Source organism: Neophocaena asiaeorientalis, unplaced genomic scaffold (assembly GCF_003031525.2).
Source record: "Neophocaena asiaeorientalis asiaeorientalis breed wild unplaced genomic scaffold, Neophocaena_asiaeorientalis_V1.1 scaffold614, whole genome shotgun sequence".
NCBI lineage: Eukaryota > Metazoa > Chordata > Mammalia > Artiodactyla > Phocoenidae > Neophocaena > Neophocaena asiaeorientalis.
The window spans coordinates 228,950-251,402 of NW_020172990.1; the positions used below are offsets into that span (position 1 = coordinate 228,950).

The following is a 22,453-nucleotide window of genomic DNA, read 5'->3' on the forward strand; positions in this document are numbered from 1 at the left end:
GAGGAAGTCTCTCCCACAAGCAAATACATCCAAATCTGTGGAACAAATAGATCCAACTCCCTCCCAAGACCCCCTGACCTCACCCCCCCACACTCCCTAGTTACCCCATCAGGTCCCCACCAGCCTTCCCTGGGGATCCTCATTTGCAAAAATCCTCTCCCCATCCCACTCCTAAGCAACCCAAATTCAGCCCCCGAGAAAAACATATTTACAGAGAAAAAAGATGAGGGCGTGAGGGGCAGTTCTGTGCAAACAGCATGGGCCCCCAGAGCAGGGAGAACACAGTTTCTCTAGGACATGGGGCAAAAGATTCTGAGGGGCACAATGGAGAAAGGCGAAGGGTTTGGGAGTTGCTTAGAGAAAGCACAACGGTGACCCTAGGTGGCCCTGTGCCCCCACTTGGGACAGAGGGAGCCCCAGGGCCAGGGAGGCAGGGTGAGCAGGAAAAAGGAGCCACTCCCCAGGATCAGGACCAAGCCGGCCCCCACGCCACAGCCCAGAGACCAGGAGTATTCATAGGTCAGGGCCGGGGACGGGGGAGGCTCAGGGCTAACTCCCTGCAGCAAGGCTTGCACGGAATGGCGGAACACCTCCAGGCTGACCAGAAGCAGCAGGCCTGTGGGGAGAGGAGAACAGATGTGGCCCTCAGGCCCCTGGGGCCCCCAACGGGGGTCTGAGCCTCTCCCCCAATATACCCCATCACATGCTTACTCAGACAAGAAACCTGGGGGACCCCCTAGTGATAGGAACAGAGTAAAGGGACAAAGTAGGTGATTACATAGTTAATCCCACTAGGGGACTGTAAGTAAAGGAAAAAAAGCATGGGAGACCCCTGTAAGTTAATGATCTCTCAAGAAAGCAGGTTCGCTTAACCACAAAACCAAGCAGGCTCGCTTAGCAACACAACCATGCAACAGAAGCCTGAGACATGCCCCCAGACAATGAAACAACGGCGAAATAAGACCCACATCCTGCCCAGAGAGGCTTGATTCCTAAGGTAACACTCCTCTGCGCACATTAAAAACAAAAATATAAGGAAAAGTTGACATTATGCTGAAAGCTGAGATGATCCATCATATTCTAGTATATGTTACCGCCTTTTTGCTCATTTCCATTGGGCCATGACAGTCCCAGCTTGACCACGTAGGGACAAGAAAACCCTCCCGCCTGACTTGGAGGCGGAGCTGAGGATGGAAGCTTGACGTCTACTCAAGAATGAGGAAGAAAAAAAAAAAAAAGAATGAGGAAGGAGGTGGTCTTCTCCCCCTCCCCACCCTCCTTTGATTATAAAACTGTAGCCCACTAAGTTCTTGGCGTGGCACCCTCTAGCTCACCCGCTTGTAAGGCACACAAGTATCTTATTCTAATAAATCACTTCTTATCTATCACTTGGCCTCTCGCTGAATTCTTTCTGTGCCGAGACATAAAGAACCGGAGCTCCTCGGAGACCCCCGAGATGCATTTCTGCAGTTTCACTAGCACCTCCTCAACAACTGCTTATTAAGCACCTACTCTATAGCAGGCGCAATTTTAGACGCTGGAGAGAAAGGAAGAACGAGACACAAATTCAGAGAGACAGAAAGTAGAAGGTGGGTGCGGGGGTGGGGAAGAGGAATGGGGAGTTGGTGTTTCATGGGGGCGGAGTTTTACTTGGTGAAGATGCAAAAGCTCTGGCGATGGATGGTGGTGATGGCTGCACACCTGCGTGAATGGACTTGACGCCACAGAAGTGGACACTTAAAAATGGTTCAAATGGTAAGTTTTATGTTAATGTGTCTTTCACCACTTAAGAAAAGAACAAAGCAAACCAAGGAATCAAGAATCACAAAAGTCAAATTAAGACCCCATTCAGACTTGAGTAAAGAGTGATGATGGAATCTAAGTTGAAACCGTAGAAGCAGAGAGCAGAATGGTGGCTGCCGGGGACTGAGCGGAGGGGGAAGATGGGGAGATGCTGGTCAAAGGGCACAAACTTCCAGTCTGAAGAGGAATAAATTCTGGAGATCTAAGGTACAGCATGGTGACTATAGTTAATAATACTGTGTCCATAAAAGTTGCTAAGAGAGTAGATCTTAAATGTTCTCACTGCAAAAAACAAGTTACTATGTGAGGTGATGAATGTGTTAACTTGTTTGATTGTGTTGATCACCTCACGATGTATATCAAAATATATGAAAACATCAAGCTGTAGGGGACTTCCCTCGCGGTCTAGTGATTCGGGCTCAGCACTTTCACTGCCATGGCCCAGGTTCAATCCCTGGTCAGGGAACTGAGATCCTGCAAGTTGTATACCTTACATACAATTGTGTATACATATATATATACATATATGTGTGTGCATATATATATATACACACACACAATTTATACTTGTCAATCATATCCCAATAAAGTTGAAAAGAAAAGAGAGTGATGGTGGATTACAAAACGAAAAGAAAATCAGTCATGTAATGCAATTTGATTAAAGAAAAAGAAAGGAACAAGACAGACCAAAGAACCCTAACCTGACAGAACCTATGTTCTACTTGGAGGAGACAAATGGTACACAAATAAACCAAGGCTTGCAAAACTCAAATGTCTCCAGTAGACAATGAGAAAGTCCAAACAAGTGAGCAGGCAGGCACGGTGGGGACCGTGACAAAGCATAGCCCAAACCCGGCTCCAGCCAACTGCAGCCCGTCAGAAACGGCGGCTTAGTAGACCAGGTCTTCTGAGTTTTCAAGAACAGCTAGCATTTTTTTAAACGATTATGAGTTTTACGGGAATTCACCCAATCTTTAAATATTGGCTCAGAGAAATCTGTAGACGCTGCCCGCCAAACAAAGGACATTTATGGGCTGTCGCTGGCCTGCGGGCGACCAGGTTGTAACTGCCAAAGTAAACATGTGAGAAGACGGGATAATTTCAGACAGCGATGCACGCTAGGAAGGAGATAAAAAACAGAGTGGTGGGAAGGGCCGTGACATCCAGGGGGTGGGGCTGGGGCTTTACATGGCGTCATCAGAAAAGCCATTGGAGCTGAGACCCAAATGGACGAAAAGAAGCCAGCCATGCACAAAACAGCAATGGCTATTCTGGGCAGAAGGAATGGCTGGTGCAAAGGCTTTGCGGTAGGGTGGAGTAGAGTGTGTTAGAGGGAAAAAAGAAAAGTCAGTGCAGCGGAGCAAAGACGATGGGGGAGGGGAGGGGGGTGGTGGGCAGCGGAAGTACAGAGGTGGGCGGAGTAAGATCACGTAGGACCGTCCAATGGTCATGCATGGCTCATGCATCCTGGCTGCCTCCCCTCTCAGACCCCAGAGTCTGACTTCAACCTTGATCTCTGAACTTCCTTCCTCCCTACACTCCCAGTTTCCCCATGGTTTTGTTTTTTAACTTTTTTAAAAATTTTAATTTATTTCATTTTATTTATTTTTTATTTTTGGCTGTGTTGGGTCTTCGTTGTTGCGTGCGGGCTTTCTCTAGTTGCAGTGAGCGGGGGCTATCTTCGTTGCAGTGCGCGGGCTTCTCATTGTGGTGGCTTCTCTTGTTGCGGAGCACGGGCTCTAGGCGTGCAGGCTTCAGTAGTTGTGGCACCCGGGCTTCAGTAGTTGTGGCTTGCAGGCTCAGTAGTTGTGGCTTGCAGGCTTAGTTGCTCTGAGGCATGTAGGATCTTCCCGGACCAGGGATTGAACCTGTGTCCCCTGCATTGGCAGGCGGATTCTTAACCACTGTGCCACCGGGGAAGCCCTCCCCCATGGTTTTAAGTCAGGGGCCTGGAGAATACAGCCTGGAGTCTGCATAACATGGCTCAGTGGTCCCTTTGTGATCCTTTCTTGACCTCATGCAGGTCAGCATCAGAGCACTGGAGGTGGAAAAGCATCTGTACGAGGGAGCGACACCATCCAGTCCCCTTCATTCCACTGCTAATTCATGCATTCTCTCATTCAGTCAATAGATCTTAATTGAACTCTCATTATAAAATATATATAAAATACAAGAACAAAACTAGGGACTTCCCTGGCGGTCCAGTGGTTAAGACTCCGTGCTCCCAATGCAGGGGGCACGGGTTCGATCCCTGATCGGGGAACTAAGATCCTGCATGCCACACAGCACGGCCCAGAAAAAAAAAAAAAACATAATGAAGGGGCTGTCCTCCTGGAAATTCACCCCAAAAGGGGAGATGGACAAAAATCAGGTAAATGTATTGATGTGGGTTGAACTGCATCCCCCCAAAAGTTCACACATTGGGGTTCTGATCCCCAGGGCCTTGGAATATGACTATATTTGGAGTTGTGGTCTTTAAAGAGGTAATTCACTTAAAATGAGGTCACTAGGGTGGGCCTTGATCCAGTATGTCTGGTGCCCTTATAAGAAGAGGAGATTAGGACACAGACAAGCATGGGGAAGGACCATGTGAGGACACTGGGAGAAGACAGCCAGCTACATGCCAAGGAGATTGGCCTCAGAAGGAGCCGAACCTGCTGACATGTTGATCTCGGACTTCCAGCCTCCAGAACTGTGAGAAAATACATTTCTGGTGTGTAAGGCACCCAGTCTGTGGTACTTTGTTATGGCAGCCCTAGCAAACAAAGGCATACATAAATGCATAATTTCAGGTAGTGATCAATTCTACGAAGAAAAATAAGGCAAGGTAGGGACACAGCAGGGAAGGGGTCTACTTTAGACAAGGTGGCCAACAGTGGTCTTTCTGAGGAGGTGACATATGATCAGCGGCTAACATGATCTGCAGAAATGAGACATGGGAAGAGCTGGCGGAAGAGCACTCCAGGCTGAGGGGACAGCACTGCAGAATGCTCTGAGGAGGGAATGAACTTGGAGGGTCTGAGAACAGCAAAGAGGTTAATATGGACAGAACAGAGAGAACAAATGGTAAGAGGCGAAGTCTCACGTAGGAGCCAGACCACATAAGACCTCAGAGCCACGTTATTCTAGTGGTGGAAATTCATCCGTGGCTTTCGATCTAGGTAGGAACCACAATATGATTTATGGTTTTAAAATGTCACTAACTCCAGGGCTTCCCTGGTGGCGCAGCGGATGAGAGTCTGCCTGCCGGTGCAGGGGACACGGGTTCGTGCCCCGGTCCGGGAAGATCCCATATGCCGCCGAGCGGCTGGGCCCGTGAGCCATGGCCGCTGAGCCTGCGCGTCCGGAGTCTGTGCTCCGCAACGGGAGAGGCCACAACAGTGAGAGGCCCGTGTACTGCAAAAAAAAAAAAAAAAAAAAAATGTCACTAACTCCAAAACAAGAGGCAGGTAGGATTTGACCATGGGCTGTAGTTTGTGGAGCTCTGGCTTTGACACACTAGCTTTGCAACAAGAATCTAACCAAATGCTCCCACATCTCACCTCTTCCACTAGACCTTATGAATGGGTATTATTATTATTATCCCTGCTTTACAGATGGGGAAATTGAAGCCTAGAAAAGAGCCATGTGGGTTTGAGCCCAGACAGGTCTACTCCAAGACTCTTCTCTTAGGCGCATTACTTTACCTTCTCCCTGATCGAACCTGACTTCCCTCGAATGACCTAGAAGGGCCCACGTGACCTGGTCCCCTGCCTGTTTCTTCAGCCTCCTCTCAAGCTGCCCTTCCCATCCTACAGCAGTATGGAGTAGGACTTCTTTCAGGACTTTATTTTTGTTTTATTTTTTGGCTGTACCGCGTGGCATGCGAGATCTTAGTCACCCGGACCAGGGATTGAACCCGAGCCTCCTGCAGTGGAAGCGTGGCGGCCTAACCACTGGAGGGCCAGGGAAGTCCCATTCGGGACTTCAAATGCACCAGATTTCTTCAAGCCTGGAGACCTTTGTGCTGCTTGGAATAACTGTCTGCTTACCCCTCCCTGAGCCCACCTTACACATCCTCATTCTCTACAGAATTCCTTACTTGAATTACACTTCTTCTGAGAAGGCTTCCCTGACCACCACCAGTCAAGTCTCTGCTGGGTCTCCCTGTTATACATTTTCATTAGACTCTTTACTTTTCATTTATAGCATTTACCACAATTGGTAATTGTTAACATATATTGTTAACATATATTAATTTATATGAGCATTATTTATCTGCCTAATTTCTATCTCCTCCCTGGGCTGGAATTTGGGACTCCAACCCAGATCTTTTGATTCCCTGTTGATTTCTTGGTTTGTCTTTTAAACCAGTATCCTCCTTACTCTCCATGCTCCAGCCTCACTGGCGTTCTTTCAGGACTCGAAATCCACCGAACTCTTTCTAGCTTGGTTACCCATACTTTGATGTTTTAAGTGTCATCTCCTCAGAGAGCCTTTCTCTAATTCTGCTTTAAATGAAGTGCCCTCGTTATGCATCCTCACAGAACTCTGCTTTTCCTTCACAGCACTTCCCGCAGTTTGTCATTGTGGGATGATTTGTATCACTTCTCTGTCCTTAACCAGACGATAATCTCCTTAAGGGCAGACACCTTTCTAATGAATAAATGAAAGACAGGGAATGACTGAATTTCCCCCTTTGTTTAGGAAGCTCTCTAAGGCACAAAACAATAATAAGAACGTGATTCCTAATAATTTCTATTCGAGTGTGCTCTTGAACATTCATATCTCCCTGTCTCCTTTATTTTTGTTTTCGTTTCGTCCGCGCGGAGCTTGTAGGATCTTAGTTCCCCAGCCAGGGACTGAACCCATAGCCCTCTGCAGTGAGAACGCAGAGTCCTAACCACTGGACCACCAGGGACCTCCATTGACTCATCTTGCACCAAGCCTCTACTTCATTTGTTAACTAAGGTTACCATGTACATTTGCGCAAACTTTGCCCCGCCCTATGCTCTGATCTTCATTCTGTTCATTCATCTTCTTTTAAACTTGCCAAGTCTTTTACAGACTACATATATGCTATTCCGTCACCACTATTACCATATCAAGGGCATCGCCAACATTACCACCGCAACAACAAACATCACCAACATGGCCACCACTACTGTCAACTCCATATTCTGACCGGATAATTTCTGTTCCTCCTTCGATTGTCAGCCTAAATATCACTTTCTCAGGAAGTTTCTCTGACAAGCCCCCCAACCCCAGTGTGTACCCCTTATATGCTTTATTGTAACTCTCATCACAATTATAGTTGGATTATTATATGGGTAATTGTTGGTTACTGTCTATCTCTGTCAGAATCTAGGCTCTATGAGGGCAGACACAGTGTCTGTCTTATTAATCTTATATCTCCAGCCCTTAGCTCAGTGCCTGGAACATAGTAGGTGCTCAGTAGATACACGAAAGATAAACAAATGAAGCTTATATAGTTTATGGCTTATCTATCCACCTTAGAAAACATTTGATCCAATGAGGGCTACATTTCACAAGATGCAGAATTTTTTTGGACCCCCAACTCCAAAAATGCAACAGTTCTTGCAGACTCCAGGTCCAAATTTAAAAGAGTGTTTGGAGAACCTTCAGTTCCCAGCCAACAACAGTGCTTGGACCATCCTCATATTTGAGCCTACTATAGGCCTTGTGCTTCCCAGCATGCAATGGTACTTAGAGACCTTCCTCAACCTGACAGCATACAACAGTGCATGGGGACCTCCCTCAACGTCCCAGCTTGCAACAGTGCTTGGGGACCCTAGATTCCAATCTAAAGAAGTCTTTGGAGACTCCCCAATTCCCAGTCAACAACAGAACTTAGAACTCTCCCATCCTTGAGACTTCTATAGCCTTTGAGCTTCCACCAATTCCCAGCACACAACAGTGTTTGGAGACCCAACCTCCCAGCCTACAACAGGGCTTGGAGACCTCCCTCGACCTCCCAGCATGCAACAGTGCTTGGAAACCCGACTTCCCAGCATGCAACAGTGCTTGGAGACCTGACCTCCCAACATGCAATGGCGTTTGGAGACCCGACCTCCCAGCATGCAATGTCCTCAGTCTGCAGGCTCTCAACCCTCACCTGAGAGGCCGAAGCAGATGGCTCCAACCCGGAGCAGGAACTCTGCACCTTTGCTGAGCACCATGATGATACAGAGGCACCCCAGGGCCATGACTGCCAGGCCTAGCACTGCTATCACCGCAGCCGCCATATTTACCTCTGTGAGGAGGGGAAGGGGAAGTAGAGAATACAGGATGTAGGGAGTAGAGAGAACTCCCAGAAGATCCAGGACTAGAGAAGAATTTTCAAGTAGAAGATCATCCAGTTCAATGTTTTACTCATACTGTTGAAGGAAGAACTAAGACTCAGAAAGGGTCGGTTAATTGCTTAAGGTCACAGAGCAAAGAAAGGACAGAGCCAGAATTAGAAGGAGATGGGAACTACCAAGTATTACTTATGATCTGGTCACCATTTGTTTACCGGTGAGGAAACTGTGGCAGTGGGGTGTGTGGGAGACAACAGAGAAGGTGGTACATTACAGCGGAATGATCCAAGTCAGAACTCTCCCCAGCTACTTCCTGGCTGGAAGATTCTGGTAGAGTCACTGAACCTCTCTGAACCTCAGTTTCCTCCTCTGGAAAATCAAGATCAAAATCTCTACTTGACTGCTGTGAGGATTAGAAATCACATATGTAATGTACCCAGTGCATCACCTGGCACACAGCACTTGTTCCATATGTGTGCCCTGTGATTATTTGGCTATCCTAGGGGAGCACAGCGACTTGCCCAAGCTCGCTTAGCACCAAGATAAGACAGAAAGGAGTGGAGAGGGTAAGTAGGTCCTCCATAAAGAGTCCTCCACTGTTTATGGAGGACCTACCATGTGGAGGCACCATACTGCATATTTTAGCTGCATCATTTCATTAAATCCTTCCAAAGACCAGATAAGGTTCATGACATACCACAGTTCTTTTACTAGTGGGGATATTGACATACTGACCGCAATTCCTTTACTGGTGGGGATACTGACATACTGGGGTGATGGAGAGACTGTGGTTAGAGTAGAAAGGGTAAAGCCTTAGAAGTTTTATTGTCCAGAATGGTAGACACTAGCCACGGAGGGTCTTTTAATTTTAAATGGATTTAAATTGAACAAAATTTAAAACTCAGTGTCTTAGTTGCACCGGCCACATGTGGCCAGTGGCTACCATATCGGTCAGTGCAGATACAGAACATTCCCAATCTCATGGAATATTTTATTGGAGAGCACTACTTTACATTTGGAATTATTTGGGTTCGAATCCTGCCTCTGCCTCTGCCACTTCCTGGGGAAATAAATTAAACCATGTATGGATTTGTGTTTTCTCATCTGGAAGATTAAGATAAAGCCCCTGCCCTGCAGGGTCATGGCAAGGACTGGAACTCTTATAAATGAAACACCCAGCGCTGTGTTTAGCATGTGGGAGATGCACACTTGTGAGATGTTAACGTACTATCCACAGAGAGGGGCTGGGACTTGCCCAAAGTAACACGGCATGTGGCAAAAGCAGAGCTGAGGCGGGAATGTTGGACACAGGGCTCTGGAGAACCACCTCTCTCCGAAGATGAGACCTCGCCAGGATTTAGGAGCTTGTGCCCATCCCGCGGCAAAGCAGAGAAGAGTACAATGCTATCAAGAACCCCCCTGGGATTAACGGATACAAACTACTATACATGAAATAGATAAGCAACAAGGACTTACTGTATAGCGCAGGGAATTATAATACCTTTTAATAAACTATAAGGGAATATAATCTGAAAAAAATAACTGAATCACTTTGCTGTACACCTGAAATTAACACAATATTGGAAATAACTATACTTCAATTTACAAAAAAGAGAAAGAAAGAAAAGGAATCCTTTAGCGTGGTCAGCATATCCCCTCCACCGGGCAAAAAGTTCTTACCTTTCTTTGTGGTTCTCTGGAAGATGTGAGCATCCTCTCCCGTGGTGAAGAATTTAAAATAAGTGCAGTTTGCTTCTGTGGCAGCAGAAGAGAGAAAAAGAGAGATAATGACATGGAGGTCCCTAGTGTAAGCTCAGGGCTGGACATTTAACATAGCTCACAATAACCTAGAAATGTGAAATTAACATCCCTGATAGAGAGAACTCATGCTCAGAGAAGTGAAACCACCCGCTATCACAGGAGCTGCGATTCCAATCCAGAGCTTTGAGGTCCAGATCTGCGGCCTTGAGTGGGCTATTGACCTCTCTGAGCTTCCAATTATTCCTGTATAAAGTGAGTTAATAGTCTGTTTCCTGGCTCTGTCACATGAGTTTGTGTAGGGTCCAGTGAGAATAGAAATGAATGGGCTTCCCTGGTGGCGCAGTGGTTGAGAGTCTGTCTGCCGAAGCAGGGGACATGGGTTCGTGCCCTGGTCCGGGAGGATCCCACATGCTGCAGAGCAGCTGGCTCCATGAGCCATGGCCGCTGAGCCTGCGCGTCCGGAGCCTGTGCTCCGCAACGGGAGAGGCCACAACAGTGAGAGGCCCGTGTACCGCAAAATAAAAAAAAGAGAAAGAAATGGATAATCACTTTATTTAACAAAGCACCCCAAGATCCAGGCAGAAGACTCAGAAGAGATTTTTTTTTGGTTCGCGGGCCTCCCACTGCTGTGGCCTCTCCCATCGCGGAGCACGGGCTCCGGACGCGGAGGCTCAGCGGCCATGGCTCACGGGCCCAGCCGCTCCGCGGCATGTGGGATCTTCCCAGAACGGGGCACGAACCCGCATCCCCTGCCTCGCCAGGCAGACTCTCAACCACTGCGCCACCAGGGAAGCCCTCAAAAGAGATTCTTATCTCAGAAAGGATTTATGTCTAGACTACACAAAGAACTCTTCCAGATCAGCAAGAAAAGAGAGATAACCCAACTGAAAACTGGGCAAAGGATATGAATAGTCAATTCATAGAAGAGGAAGCGTGGATTACTCACAAGTACATGAAGAGATGCTCCACCTCAGCAGGGATCACAGAAATGCAACTTAAATCAGCAGGACATGGCACTTTAGATCAGTTAGATGGGCAAATATTCAAAGGATAATATCAAGCATTGGAAGGATAAGAGGAAACAGCTGGGGGTGTAAATGGGTACTAGCCTTTTTGGAAAGCACTCTGACATACTTTATGAAGTGAAGTATGTTTATCCCTATAACCCAACAGTTTCACTTCTGGGTATACATTCAGAAAAAAACCACGTGCAGGAACATATATGGGTTGCATCATGTTCGTTGCTACACTGTTTATAATAATAGGGAGGTGGGGGGACGTCCCTGGGGGTCCAGTGGTCAGGACTCTGCGCTTCCACTGCAGTGGGCTTGGGCTCGATCCCTGGTCCGGGAACTAAGATCCCGAACGCCACACGGCACAGCCAAAAAAGAAATAAATAAATAAACAGGGAGTTGGAATCAACCTAGGTGCCCATCTCTACTGGAATAGACAAGTGAATGTGATGGGCAAGTCTCTGCAGCACCTAGTAGCCACAAACTAGACTAACAGAGAGCAGCACGGAAAGATTTGAGAAACAGTGTTGAGGAAAAAAATCAAAAATAGGAAAAAATCTATAGCATGATATCATTTATGGAAATTCAAATACATACATATATTAAAAACACGATTTTTCTAAGTTAAAATACATATCCATGGATGCATATCAAATGCATTAAAGAGATGAGTTAGGAAAGAATGGAAAAAAAGAATAAGAATGTAAAATAAAGCACATGAAGGATCTTGTACAGGCTGGTAATGATTCTGTGGCAGAAAATGAAAAGTATGATTCATCCAAATTTGTGTACTTGAAGTTCAAGAAAGCCCACACTAAAAAAAAAAAAAAAAAAAAAAGGTGCTTTCTAAATTGCATTTTAAGACCAGAACTTCCACAGAATTCACCTACTCCAACTTTCTCATTCCACAGATGGGGAAACTGAGGAGAGAACAGAGGGAAAGGGAGGGGAGAGGTCGAGAATAAGACGGGTATTAAGAAATAGGAGACAGGTCAGGTGGTCTGGGGAAGTGGAAAGGAACTTTCCGAATTGAAGGGGGATGCTGAGGGACAAGAGATAAATTCCAGAGACAGGTGAGGTGGTGTGGGACACTCCACCTGGTACTGTCAAGGAAAGGAAAGGGCATGAGATGTCCTGGCAGGAGCAGTGGGAAATGTGAGTCCTGACCCCGCAGCAGCAAAACGTAAAGGATGCTCTGTGCTGCAGAACAAACGGCGAGGATGCTATCTGCCACAAGTCGGTGGGGGGAAAGCGGTCTTCCTCTACAAGGGAAATGGGAAGTCTCAACTAGAGAATAAGAAGGTGTGATACATCTTTCTGAGAGAGAATGGGGTGTCTGGCATCCCATTTTGGCTACTAATGATTTAGGGCATCTTGTCTCTGACCCCAGAGGATATGGCATATCCCATTTGGAAAAGAGTAGGATATGGGTCACCCCCCTTTGGGATGTCCTTTGATGGGCCATGGGATGTGTGGGATATTTCTGAAATCTTGCAATTTGGGAGATGTCCTCTGAAGGGTCAGGATTGTGGGATGATGGTGATGGTCCTTTAAGGAGACTGAAGCTCTTTCTGACCATTAGGGAGACATCAAGGGATGTGAGGGACCCCATATTATGCAGTCAGGTGGGGCGGGACAGCCCCCCCAGTGCAGTGAGGACCTTTGGGACATATTTATGGACTAGTGAGATGCAATACAGTGTTGCTGTTAAGAACAGAGATGACCAGGAACCCTCCTACACTGTTGGTGGGAATGTAAATTGGTGCAGCCACTAGGAAGAACAGTATGGAGCTTCCTTAAAAAACTAAAAATAGAACTACCATATGACCCAGTAATCCCACTCCTGGGCATATATCCAGAGAAAACCATAATTCAAAAAGATACATGCACCCCAATGTTCGTTGCAGCGCTGTTTACAATCGTCAGGACATGGAAGCAACCTAAATGTCTGTCAACAGAGGAATGGATAAAGAAGATGTGGTACATATATACAGTGGAATATTACTCAGCCATAAAAGAGAACAAAATAATGCCATCTGCAGCAACATGGATGGACCTAGAGACTGCCATACTGAGTGAAATAAGTCAAACACAGAAAGACAAATATCATACGATATAGCTTATATGTGGAATCTAAAAAAAGGGTACAAATGAACTTATTTACAAAACAGAAGCAGAGTCACAGATGTCGGAAAAAAACTTATGGTAACCAGGAGATAAGGCGGGTAGGGATAAACTGGGATATACACACTACTATATATAAGATAAATAAATAATAAGAACCTACCGTACAGCACAGGGAACTCTACTCCATACTCTGTAATGGCCTATATGGGAAAAGAATCTACAAAAAGAGTGGATATATGTATATGTATAACTGATTCACTTTGCTGTACACCTGAAACTAACACAACATTGTAAATCAGCTATACTCCAATACATTTTTTTAACATTTTTTAAAAGAAAAAGAAAGAACAGAGATGACCAGGGTTCAAACCCCACATGACTAGCCTGGGTGCATAGACTGTGACATTTGTATTTCTTGCTCCTCGTTTTGGGGAGGATAATAACTACTCATAGGGTTGCTGTGAGGATTGATGAGTTCCTGCAAGTGAAATACTTAGAGCAGAGCCGGGCACTCCATTAGCATCTAATATTTTTTATTGCCAGAGTATCCCACTTGTCAAAAATTTGGGAACTTCCTGCTTGAGGCTCTGAGGGGTGAGAATTAGCCAGTCTGCATGCTGACTGGGTGGTACCTCAGATAACAAGGGTGCTTGGCATCCCACTTTGTTATCAAAGGCTTGGAACATCCTTATTTGGACCCTAGGGATGTAACAGATCACATCTGGAGAAGTGAAGGAGGAGGGCAATCCCATCTGGAGCCCAGAGGGATAGATCTTCTTTGAGGGGTACTGAGATTACAGGACATCCTTTGCAGAGGAAAGAGTGTTGCAGATGCCATACGGGTGACCAAGCATGCGACATCCTAAATGGGCTCTGAGGGGTGTCAGATAGTCTCCTTGGGTCAGTAGAGGTGGAGTGAGATCCCATTCCTGTCCCCTAGGCGTGTAGGATGTCTCTCTGGTATAAGTTTAGGGCATGGCGTGGCCTGTCTGGGAGAGTGAGAGGTACGGGATAGCTCTCTGGCACGGGTACGGGTGAAACAGCCACTCTGTAGGGAAGTGAGGGGTGTCGGGGTGCCTGGAAGAGAAAATGAGAAGGGCTGGAGTGTCCAGTTGGGGAATTTGAGGTGAAATGGGTAGGAAATGAAGCAGATTTTCCAGGAAGCACAAGGTCTGCCCTGGGATGTTGGGAGGTCTTTGGTGAGAGCTGTTTGGTGGAATCGGCAGGAGGGAACAGCATACTTTGGGGTGGGCATCAAGGTGGTCTTTCTCCCCAGGGCCCACAGGATGGGGGTGCAGGCTGTCTCCAGTGTGGGGAGAGCAAGCTGGCACCAGGAACCCAGAGTCTTTCTCTAAGGGTGCAGGCTGTCTCAGGGGCGCGAGCGTTTCTGGGAGACAAAGGCTGTCTGAGGGCACCAGCTGTGTCCGGAGTCATCGGCTGGGTCCGGGGGCACAGGCTGTGTGCAGAGGCACAAGGTTTCTCTAGGAACATGGGCTTGCTGGGGGTACAGGCTGGTCTGGGGACACAGAAATGTCTGGGCTCACACGCTGTGCTGGGAGCATAGGAGCTCTGGAGGTCATAGGACAGTTTGAGGGCACCGGCTGGTCTGGAGGTACAGGCTGGTCTAGGAGCACAGACGGGTTTGGGGGAACAGGCTGCTCTGGGGGCAGAGGCTGGTCTAGAGCTACAGACTGGCCTGGGGGTGCAGGCTAGTTTGGGGGTACAGACTCCCTCTCTGCACAGTTTGTGCCTGGGGCAGAGGCTGTCCCCGGAGCACAGGTTGATGTGGGTAGGGGCGCATTCTGAGGGCGCAAGCGCTCTCTTCTCGGGGCTCAGGCACGGGTTTCTCAGACACGGGATACAAGCCCTGCGCGGGGGCGGCGGCCTCTCACCTCCGGGCAGCTCCGCTGGGCCGCAGGTGTCTCTGCCGGCGGGCACGTCCGCCTGCCACAGTCGCTTGGTGCACATCTTCCAGAGCCCCAGGTGGGCAGCATCACAGACGGCACTGCCGTTGTCCCTGTAGGTGTTGAGTTCCACCCAGAACTCGGTGCCCACGGCCAGCACTGCCAGCGTGGCACCCACGGAGGTCAGCAGCAGTGCCAGCTTGATCTTCCCCTCGTGCTCAGGGGTCATCCTGGCCTTGCGCGCCCCGTGAGCTCGCCGCCGGCGGTCCTCCTCGTGCATGAAGAAGTTGGACCACATCATCATCCTCGTCGCGGGCGATAGGGCCCAGGTGCGAAAGAGGCAGAGCTGAGGCGGGCTCCTGAGGGGTGGGAGTGGGGAGGGAAGCGCCTGGGGTCTTGAAGCAGGTGAGGGGCTCAGTTTCCACTGGTCTGTGAAATGGGAAGATCTGAATCCTCCCTGGAACCTCAAATGAGGAAATCGAGGTCACTTCTGGGACCTAGATCCTCTGCTGGGAACCCTCTGAGGTTCAGAGAAGAGCCTGGGATACCCACAGAAGCTCAGCAAAGAAGATGAGACTAGAGATAAAGCTAGGTTCCCCCAGCCTCACGGCTAGAAACTGGGTACCCAGGAGGGGGGCCTGAGAGCTCCAGAAGCAGGAGAACTGAGTGTCAGCTGAAGCTCTGAGGGGCTGCTCTGGGGTCCCCACTGGAGGGAATCACCAAAGGGAAGCTGTGTTTCCTTGGGGGAAGGGAATCCGAGCTTCCCACTAGGACTCAAAGTTTGGGATACACAGGAAGGGGAGCTGAGGTCCTCTCTGTGTTTGAGAGGAGATGCTTCCTGGCTTCTTTGAGGCTCAGAGTCTGGTGAAAGAGAAGTTGGGTCCGCCCTGGGGTTCAGAAGAGGAAAAATTGGGGTGCAGGGAGTTCAGAAGGGGAGGTCAGAATTACTTCGGAGTCTCAGAGAGGCAGTGGGATTCCCCTCCACTTTCACAGGGGGGACCAGCAGAGTCCTGGCTGGGGTTCAGAGACAGGAGGCTGGGGACCTGCTGGAATTCAGGAAGAGGGGAGGGGGGTCTCCCTGGCCATTCAGAGAAAAGACCAGAGAAGGTCTGCCCTAGGGGCTGAGAGAAAGGGGCTAAGGGACACCCCCAAGGCTCAGGAGGGGGACCTGGGGTCCCTTCTGGGGCTCAGATGAAGGTGCTGTGGTCCGCAATGCGGCTCAGGAAATGGGGACCAAGTCCCCTCACGCGGCTCAAAGGACAACTGCGACCCGGAAGGGACTCGGTGTCCCTTTGGGATCACTCGGCTCCCCTCCCCCGGGCTCCCAGGGCCGGCCGGGTCGGGACGGCTCCAGGCTCAGCTCCAGGCCAGGCGCCTCCCTCAGGCCTCCCACCCCCGTCTCCTGGGTAGGGACCCCTCTCGCTCTCCTGCCTCTGCGCGGCGCCGACCCCAGCTCCGCGATGCCTCCGAGCCGTCGGTTCTGCACGCCACTGCCCGCTCCGCCCGCCGGCCCGGCAGCTCCGCTCACTCCCAGCCTCGCCCCCATCTGCCCACCCCCTTCACCATCGCCGGCTATTTCGGGCTCGACCCGTAAATAACACCCGCACCTGTTGCCGCCGCCTGTTGCCATAGGGATCCCGGGTATTTTAAGGGAACGAGGGGCAGGGAGAAGGACGTCTGCCCTGGGAGGAGGGGCTGGGGGCCAGGTCCTGACCCGCTGGAGACCGAAAGGACTTTTACTTCCTTAAGGGGCAAGGGCGGGAGCTGAGGGTCCCATCTCCCAGCTGGAGAGGGGGCAGGGCGGGGAACCAGGAGTTTGGGTCCGGAGCAGGCCTGGCTGGGAACCCGAACTGCTCGGTCCAGGGGAAGAGGGGCGGGGAGGCAGGACTCCTGGGTATGAGGGAGGAGAAAGCTGGGGCCGGGGTCTTGGGTCCCTGAAAGAGAAGAAACTGGGGACTTTAACTCGTGAGACGGGAGGGAGGGGGCTGGAGGCCTGGACCCCTGGGTCTGAGGGGGGAGGGGCTGGGGGCCTAGACTCCTGGGTCTGAGGGAGGAGGGGCTGGGGGCCTGGACCCCTAGTCTGAGGAGGAGAAGACTGGGGCCCAAATCCCTTGCATCTTGAAGGATGGTAAGAGAGAGTCCCGGGCTGGGGTCCTCAGCTCCCCAGGAGGTGGAAAGGGCAGGCCTCAGGGAGAAGCTGGTGTCAGGGGCATGGGAACCAGAGCCACAGTCCTCTTCATCGAGTTTATTAGACGGGGCACCCCCGGGGGACCTTCCATGCAGTTTCAGCTCCCCCAGGGACGGGGACGGGGACAGCCGTGTGGAATGGCAGCAGGGCCTGATCTTTACCCCTTCACTCCCTCCCGCAGCCCCTCTGCGATGGCCCAGGGGGGACCCACCTTTCACCAACTCCTTTGCCCCTGGTTGACGGCTCCAGCCGGCCCGGTGCCTCCTAACCTCTGTCCGCCGGGCGCCCTGTGCTGCTTCCGTTGGAGCATGCATGGCCCTGGGATGTGATTGCGATTGTGTACATCTGTGTCTGGCTCTCCCATAAGCCTCCGGCAGGGCTCGGGTGCAAGAGAACCCCATCTCATTGGCCTCAGCACCACCCAGCCCAAAATGCTACACAGGAGGCCTTAGGAAGTGTGCATAGGTGATCTGCATGAATGAGCAAATGGATGGACGGGTGAAGGGAGATGGTGACACACAGACATCCCCTCCCAAGCTAGGGAAGGGCCCCCCTTCAGAGCACACCTCCCTCTGCATTCCGATTGGCCGCGCTGCCTGTCTTCAGGTCTGAGTTCCCAGCTCTGAGATCGCAAGGCCTGGTGCCTGGAAGGCCTCAGGGACTATTTCTTAAATGAATGAGTGAAACCTGTTCTTTCCTTCACCTCACCGGGTATTCCCAGGCCTTGGCAGGACTCAGAGGGGAATCGGAGAAAGTGCCTGGTGCTGGCAGCAACGTGAGATGGGAGTCGGGCTCGGTGACATCCACCAGCGTCTCCATTCTGAGAAATCAGACACCTTCCTGCGGTGCCTCTGCCCTGCCTCCTGAATCCATCTTCCCCTCCCGGCCCTGGGCCTCCCCATCCTTCTCAATCTTGCCTGCTGTAATGGCTTTCTCCTTTCGGGAGTTATTTTTCTTTCTTCCATCTCCCTGTCTGCCAGCCTTCCTTTCTCTCCTTTCACAGAAAGGGTATGAACTTTCTTTGGTGGGAAAGTTCTTGTCACTTTCATACCAAAAGGATGGCTTGGCCTCCCTTTCCCTCCACCTTCCCTCCCACAATCTCTTCCTTCCACTCACTCAGGCAAAACTCCAGTCCCTACTGCTGCACGGCGATGACCTCGAGTCAGGGTCATGTTATCTTTGCTCCATGGATCCTTTTCTGGTTCTCAGCACTGGTGTCTGCCTACTTCATGGTCACTCCTTGCCCCCTTAACTACATCTTCCTCCCCGCCCCCCACCATGCAGATGGCCCCGAGTCTCTGGCCAGGTTCTTTCTCTGTCATCCACACTCATCTCCTAGGTCACCTCATCCAGTCCTGAGGCTTTAAATACGCTGTCTCCTATATGCGGACATTTCCAAAACTTATATTTCCAAGCATGACCTCTCCCCCAAGCTCCAGTCTCACATATCCAACTGGCTACCTGATATCCCAGCTTGGATTTCTCACAGGCCTCTCTTAACTTGTCATGGCCCGAGAAGGATGCTTGACCCCTCCCACCTGATCCCTTCCCCCAGTGACCCCTTTCCAGGCAACACATAGCAGCACCACCCAACTTCACACAGTTAAGAGTTTTTCTCTTCCCTCTCTTTGGTTTTTCTTTCCCTCCTCTGTTACATCCAGTTCGCCACCACCATGGGCTTTGCCTCCAAAATCCCATTTCCTGTTCTTCCATTTTTCTCCACCCTCACCAGTTCCACATTGGTCCAGGCCACCGTCAGCCTCAACTAGCCAAGGACGACAGCCTCTTAATTCCTTATTTCCACCTTCACTCCTAAATCTATTCTCAGCACAGCGACGCGGTTCTGTTATTTTGTTTTGTTTTTATAAATGAAAACAGGAGCGTGTCATTCCTATGCCCATCCCATGGGGTCTAGAATAAAATTCCAATTTCTTCCCAGGGCTACAAGCCCCCACATGACAGGCCCCCGGCGCACGCTTCTGACCTCACCCCAATTTTCTCATCCTTGTTCATCTGCTCGCCATGGGGCCTCCTCAAAAATCGGCGACTCCTCAGGGCTTTTGTGCTGTCTCTGCTTGGCCAGAATGCTTGTCGCGTGCCTTTACTTCTCACGACCCACTGCTGTTACTGCTGCAGTGGGTTCTTCCTCAGGCTCCTCCCCTAAAGTCGCCACATCCTGCTTTGCTTTCCCCCCACCCCATCCCCACCTGTGCTGTGTGGCTTGCAGGATCTCAGTTCCCCCCACCAGGGATTGAACCTGGCCATGGCAGGGAAAGCCCGGAATCCTAACCACCAGGCTACCAGGGAACTCTCTTTCCTGCTTCATTTGAAAAACACTTCTCTGCAACTGAAATTCTTATATATATTGTTTATTGTGTCTCTCCTGTGAGTTCCAGGAGAGCAAAACCTTGGCTATCGGTTCCATACCACATTCCTTGCACCTAGACTGGTCTAGAACAGGTTGGGACTCAATGACTTTCTTGAATACTGAAAACAAACAAACAAAAGAAATAGATGGATCCTATACCCTGTGCGTGCTTCTGAGTCTCCACATTTCTTTCTGGGCACATCTCTGCATTTTTCTCTGCAGCTTTACCCCTCCATTGCTGTGTATATATATATATTTGCATCTCTGAGACTTCTCTGTTTTGTTTTGTTTTGTTTTTTTGCAGTACGCGGGCCTCTCACTGTTGTGGCCTCTCCCGTTGGCTCCGGACGCGCAGGCTCAGCGGCCATGGCTCACGGGCCCAGCCGCTCCGCGGCATGTGGGATCTTCCCGGACCGGGGCACGAACCCGTGTCCCCTGCATCGGCAGGCGGACTCTCAACCACTGCGCCACCAGGGAAGCCCGACTTCTCTGTTTTGACTTGTGTATCTTGGTGGCAATCTCTCTCCTGTCCGTTTTCCTTTCCTTTCTGGATCACCTTTCTGTATCTTTGACCTTTTCCTTTGTCCCTGTGACTCACCTAGTTTTGGTCTCTGTTGCCCTCATCCTTCCTCCCCCACCTTCCCTCCTTCCCACCACTCTCCCTTCTGCCCATCTTCCACCTTTCTTGCTTTGTTTGGCCTTTGGACTCTAGAATCCACTACCCCCTAGCCAGCTCTGCCCCCGTCTTCCACCAAATTTGTCTCTCCCTGTCCTTCCCTCCATTTATCATCCCTACACTAAGTTCCCCTCTGTCCCGCTAGTTGTATTCCTTTCCCTCTGTTTCCCAGCATCTCTTTCCAACATTGCCCCTATGGAATCCCTCCCTGGTCCCCTGCCCTCCAGTCTTCTAGTCCATCACAAGACCTGGCAGATGGGGGACCTTGGGAAATCTTTGCTGAGCAAATGAAGGGAAACCCACTGAGCACTGTCCCTTCTGTGTCCTCAGTGACCTTCAAATCCATTCCCCCCATCCCTCTACCCCCAGAGCCCTTTCCCAGCTCAGCTGCCACCCTCTCTCATCTATCCCACAGCACTGGCCTCCTGTCTAGCCCTTTCCCACGTCCCAGGTGCCTCCTTCTGACACCCACGTCTAATCCTGCCCTTCACCTGCTCCAAGCTCTCCCGTGTCTCCTGCTACCCTTAGAATAAAGTCCAAACTCCTCAGCCGGGAACCCTAGCATCCTTAGACTCTGGCTTCTAGCTGCTTCTCTGGTCTTATCTCCCACCCCTACCCTGACCTTCTGCATCCCCAAAGGATGAGCCCTGTCCCCAATACATCATGCTCTTATATCCCCCCCACAAGCTGACTCGAGTTGTTTTTTTCCCGTGAAAGCTTTCCTCACCCCCTTTATCACTCATCCTTTTGAAACCCAGCCTGGGTCTAATGTTCTCCAGGAAGTTTCCCCAAGTACTACCCACTCTTGTCAGTTGGTCACTCTGTCTCTTCTTCTCTGGTCAAACTGCCCAGCCTGGTCCCTGTTACAGCACCGATCACCCTGCCTGGAGTTCGGTTTTTGACTCCTCCTTGAGAGCACCAGTGGGGATCCTGATACTAATACACTGCCTGGTACATTAGCAGATGCTCAAAAACGTTAAGGAGTGAATGGCTGAATTAATGGATGAGTGAAACATGAATCTCTTAAGTCCTAGCGTTTCTCCTGCACACCAGACACCATGCCTGTGCTTCAGTATTTGTGTGATTATCTGCTCCCTCCCACGAGTGAGAGTTTGAAGGGCCAGTGCCTGTGTCTGATGCTGTATTTCAGCATGTCTCTGCCTCTCACTCTCATCTCTGAGTTCCTTCCTTTCTGTACCATTCATGTTATGATCCTGTTTAAAGCCATTCCATGTCTCCCCACTGCCCTCAAATTAAATCTAAACTCTTGATCTGACCTACAAGTCCCTGGGCAGTCTGGCCCTGCCTTCATCTCCAGCCTCATCTTGTTCCGTCTGCATGTGGCTCACTAGTACATGTTAGCCTTCTCTGGAAGCTCTTCCTGCCCCAGGGCCTTTGCATATGCTGTTCTCTGGCTAAGACACTTCCCTCCAGCTTCACCTGGCTGGCTTCTTGTCATCCTTTTGTGTTAGCTAAAGTATCCCTTCCTTTTAAACTGGGCTAAGCCTCCCTGAAGGAGCATTTTGGATTTCTCCTTTGCCCTAACTGTAACTTACTGTGGTGTATACATTTCTTGGATTAATGTCTGTCTCATGCACAAGATGTAAACTCTGTGAGGATGTTGGGGTCCCTATCTGACTTCCCTCCTTCTGTAGGCTCAGCATTTGGCACAATGCCTGGCACTTAAGTACACAAATAAATTGCTGGTAATGAATGATCAAGTCTGTCTCTGGGACTGTTTACGTTCCCTCCCCAGCGCCATGCTGGTACATAGCAGGTGCTTTTCAAGCCCTTGTGGAAGGATGAGTGAAGAAGTGAACGAATGCCCACGTCTGTCCCTTGTCACTTTGCCTTTCTGCATCCCTCTTTTATCTTTCTGTCTCTTTACATAGAGCATATATATAGTCTGCAGGTATAACTATATAGTCGTGTGTTATGGGTCCCTCTCCAGGAGTTGGGCTGGGCTGGGAGTCCCTCCTCCGTGCCCCGCCCCCACATGCACACAGCAAAACATTAAAAAGAAAACATCTCAAAACTGCAGAAAACACCACAGCCCTCCCCCTCCCCCCCACAAAAAATAAATAAATAAAACACGACGCTCCCTCCCAACGGCCCCCTCCCTTCCCTTCCCCCTCCCTCAGGGTCCCTGATTCGGAGGGTGGCGGGCGCTCCCCCACGCCCGAGAGGTGGGGAGGGGCGCGGGTGAGGACTAAGCAGTCTGCAGCGCGCTCACGGGGAAGGAGGGGGGCACCCCCGACCCCCGGCAGCCTCGTTGCACGCGCGCCCGCGCACGCGCCCCGGACACGCCCCCCTC

At 50.2% G+C, this 22,453-nt stretch overlaps 2 protein-coding genes across 4 annotated transcripts in view; both read right to left on the reverse strand.

Moving 5' to 3' along the window:
• Nucleotides 1–368: 368 nt before the first annotated feature.
• Nucleotides 369–15,211, reverse strand: CACNG6 (calcium voltage-gated channel auxiliary subunit gamma 6). Of its 3 annotated transcripts, XM_024742232.1 has the most exons (4): nt 14,896–15,211; nt 9,783–9,857; nt 7,919–8,056; nt 369–616 (listed from the first exon to the last, which is right to left on the reverse strand). In XM_024742232.1, exons 1-4 carry the CDS (start codon nt 15,209–15,211, stop codon nt 378–380), a joined length of 768 nt encoding a protein of 255 aa, XP_024598000.1. In that variant the 3' UTR covers nt 369–377. The 3 variants fall into 3 exon arrangements, with proteins under 3 accessions (XP_024598000.1, XP_024598001.1, XP_024598002.1); XM_024742233.1 differs by lacking the exon at nt 7,919–8,056 and having other exon boundaries at nt 378–616; nt 14,896–15,208; XM_024742234.1 differs by lacking the exons at nt 7,919–8,056; nt 9,783–9,857 and having other exon boundaries at nt 378–616; nt 14,896–15,208.
• Nucleotides 15,212–16,159: 948 nt separating this feature from the next.
• The window catches only part of CACNG8 (calcium voltage-gated channel auxiliary subunit gamma 8), a 21,071-nt gene continuing 14,777 nt past the window's right edge, over nt 16,160–22,453 (reverse strand). The window contains 2 exon segments of the mRNA XM_024742201.1: nt 16,160–16,430; nt 20,503–20,561. Coding sequence (XP_024597969.1) covers nt 16,160–16,430; nt 20,503–20,561 — 330 coding nt within the window.

Excerpts from the sequence above, each read along its gene's own strand:
- CACNG6 (XM_024742232.1), bottom strand. The coding sequence starts at position 15,211 with ATGATGATGTGGTCCAACTTCTTCATGCACGAGGAGGACCGCCGGCGG. Across the intron at positions 8,057-9,782 it reads CCAGAGAACCACAAAGAAAG|AGGTAAATATGGCGGCTGCG; the intron begins GTAAGAACTTTT and ends CCCTCCTCACAG. Across the intron at positions 617-7,918 it reads CATCTGCTTCGGCCTCTCAG|GCCTGCTGCTTCTGGTCAGC; the intron begins GTGAGGGTTGAG and ends CTCTCCCCACAG.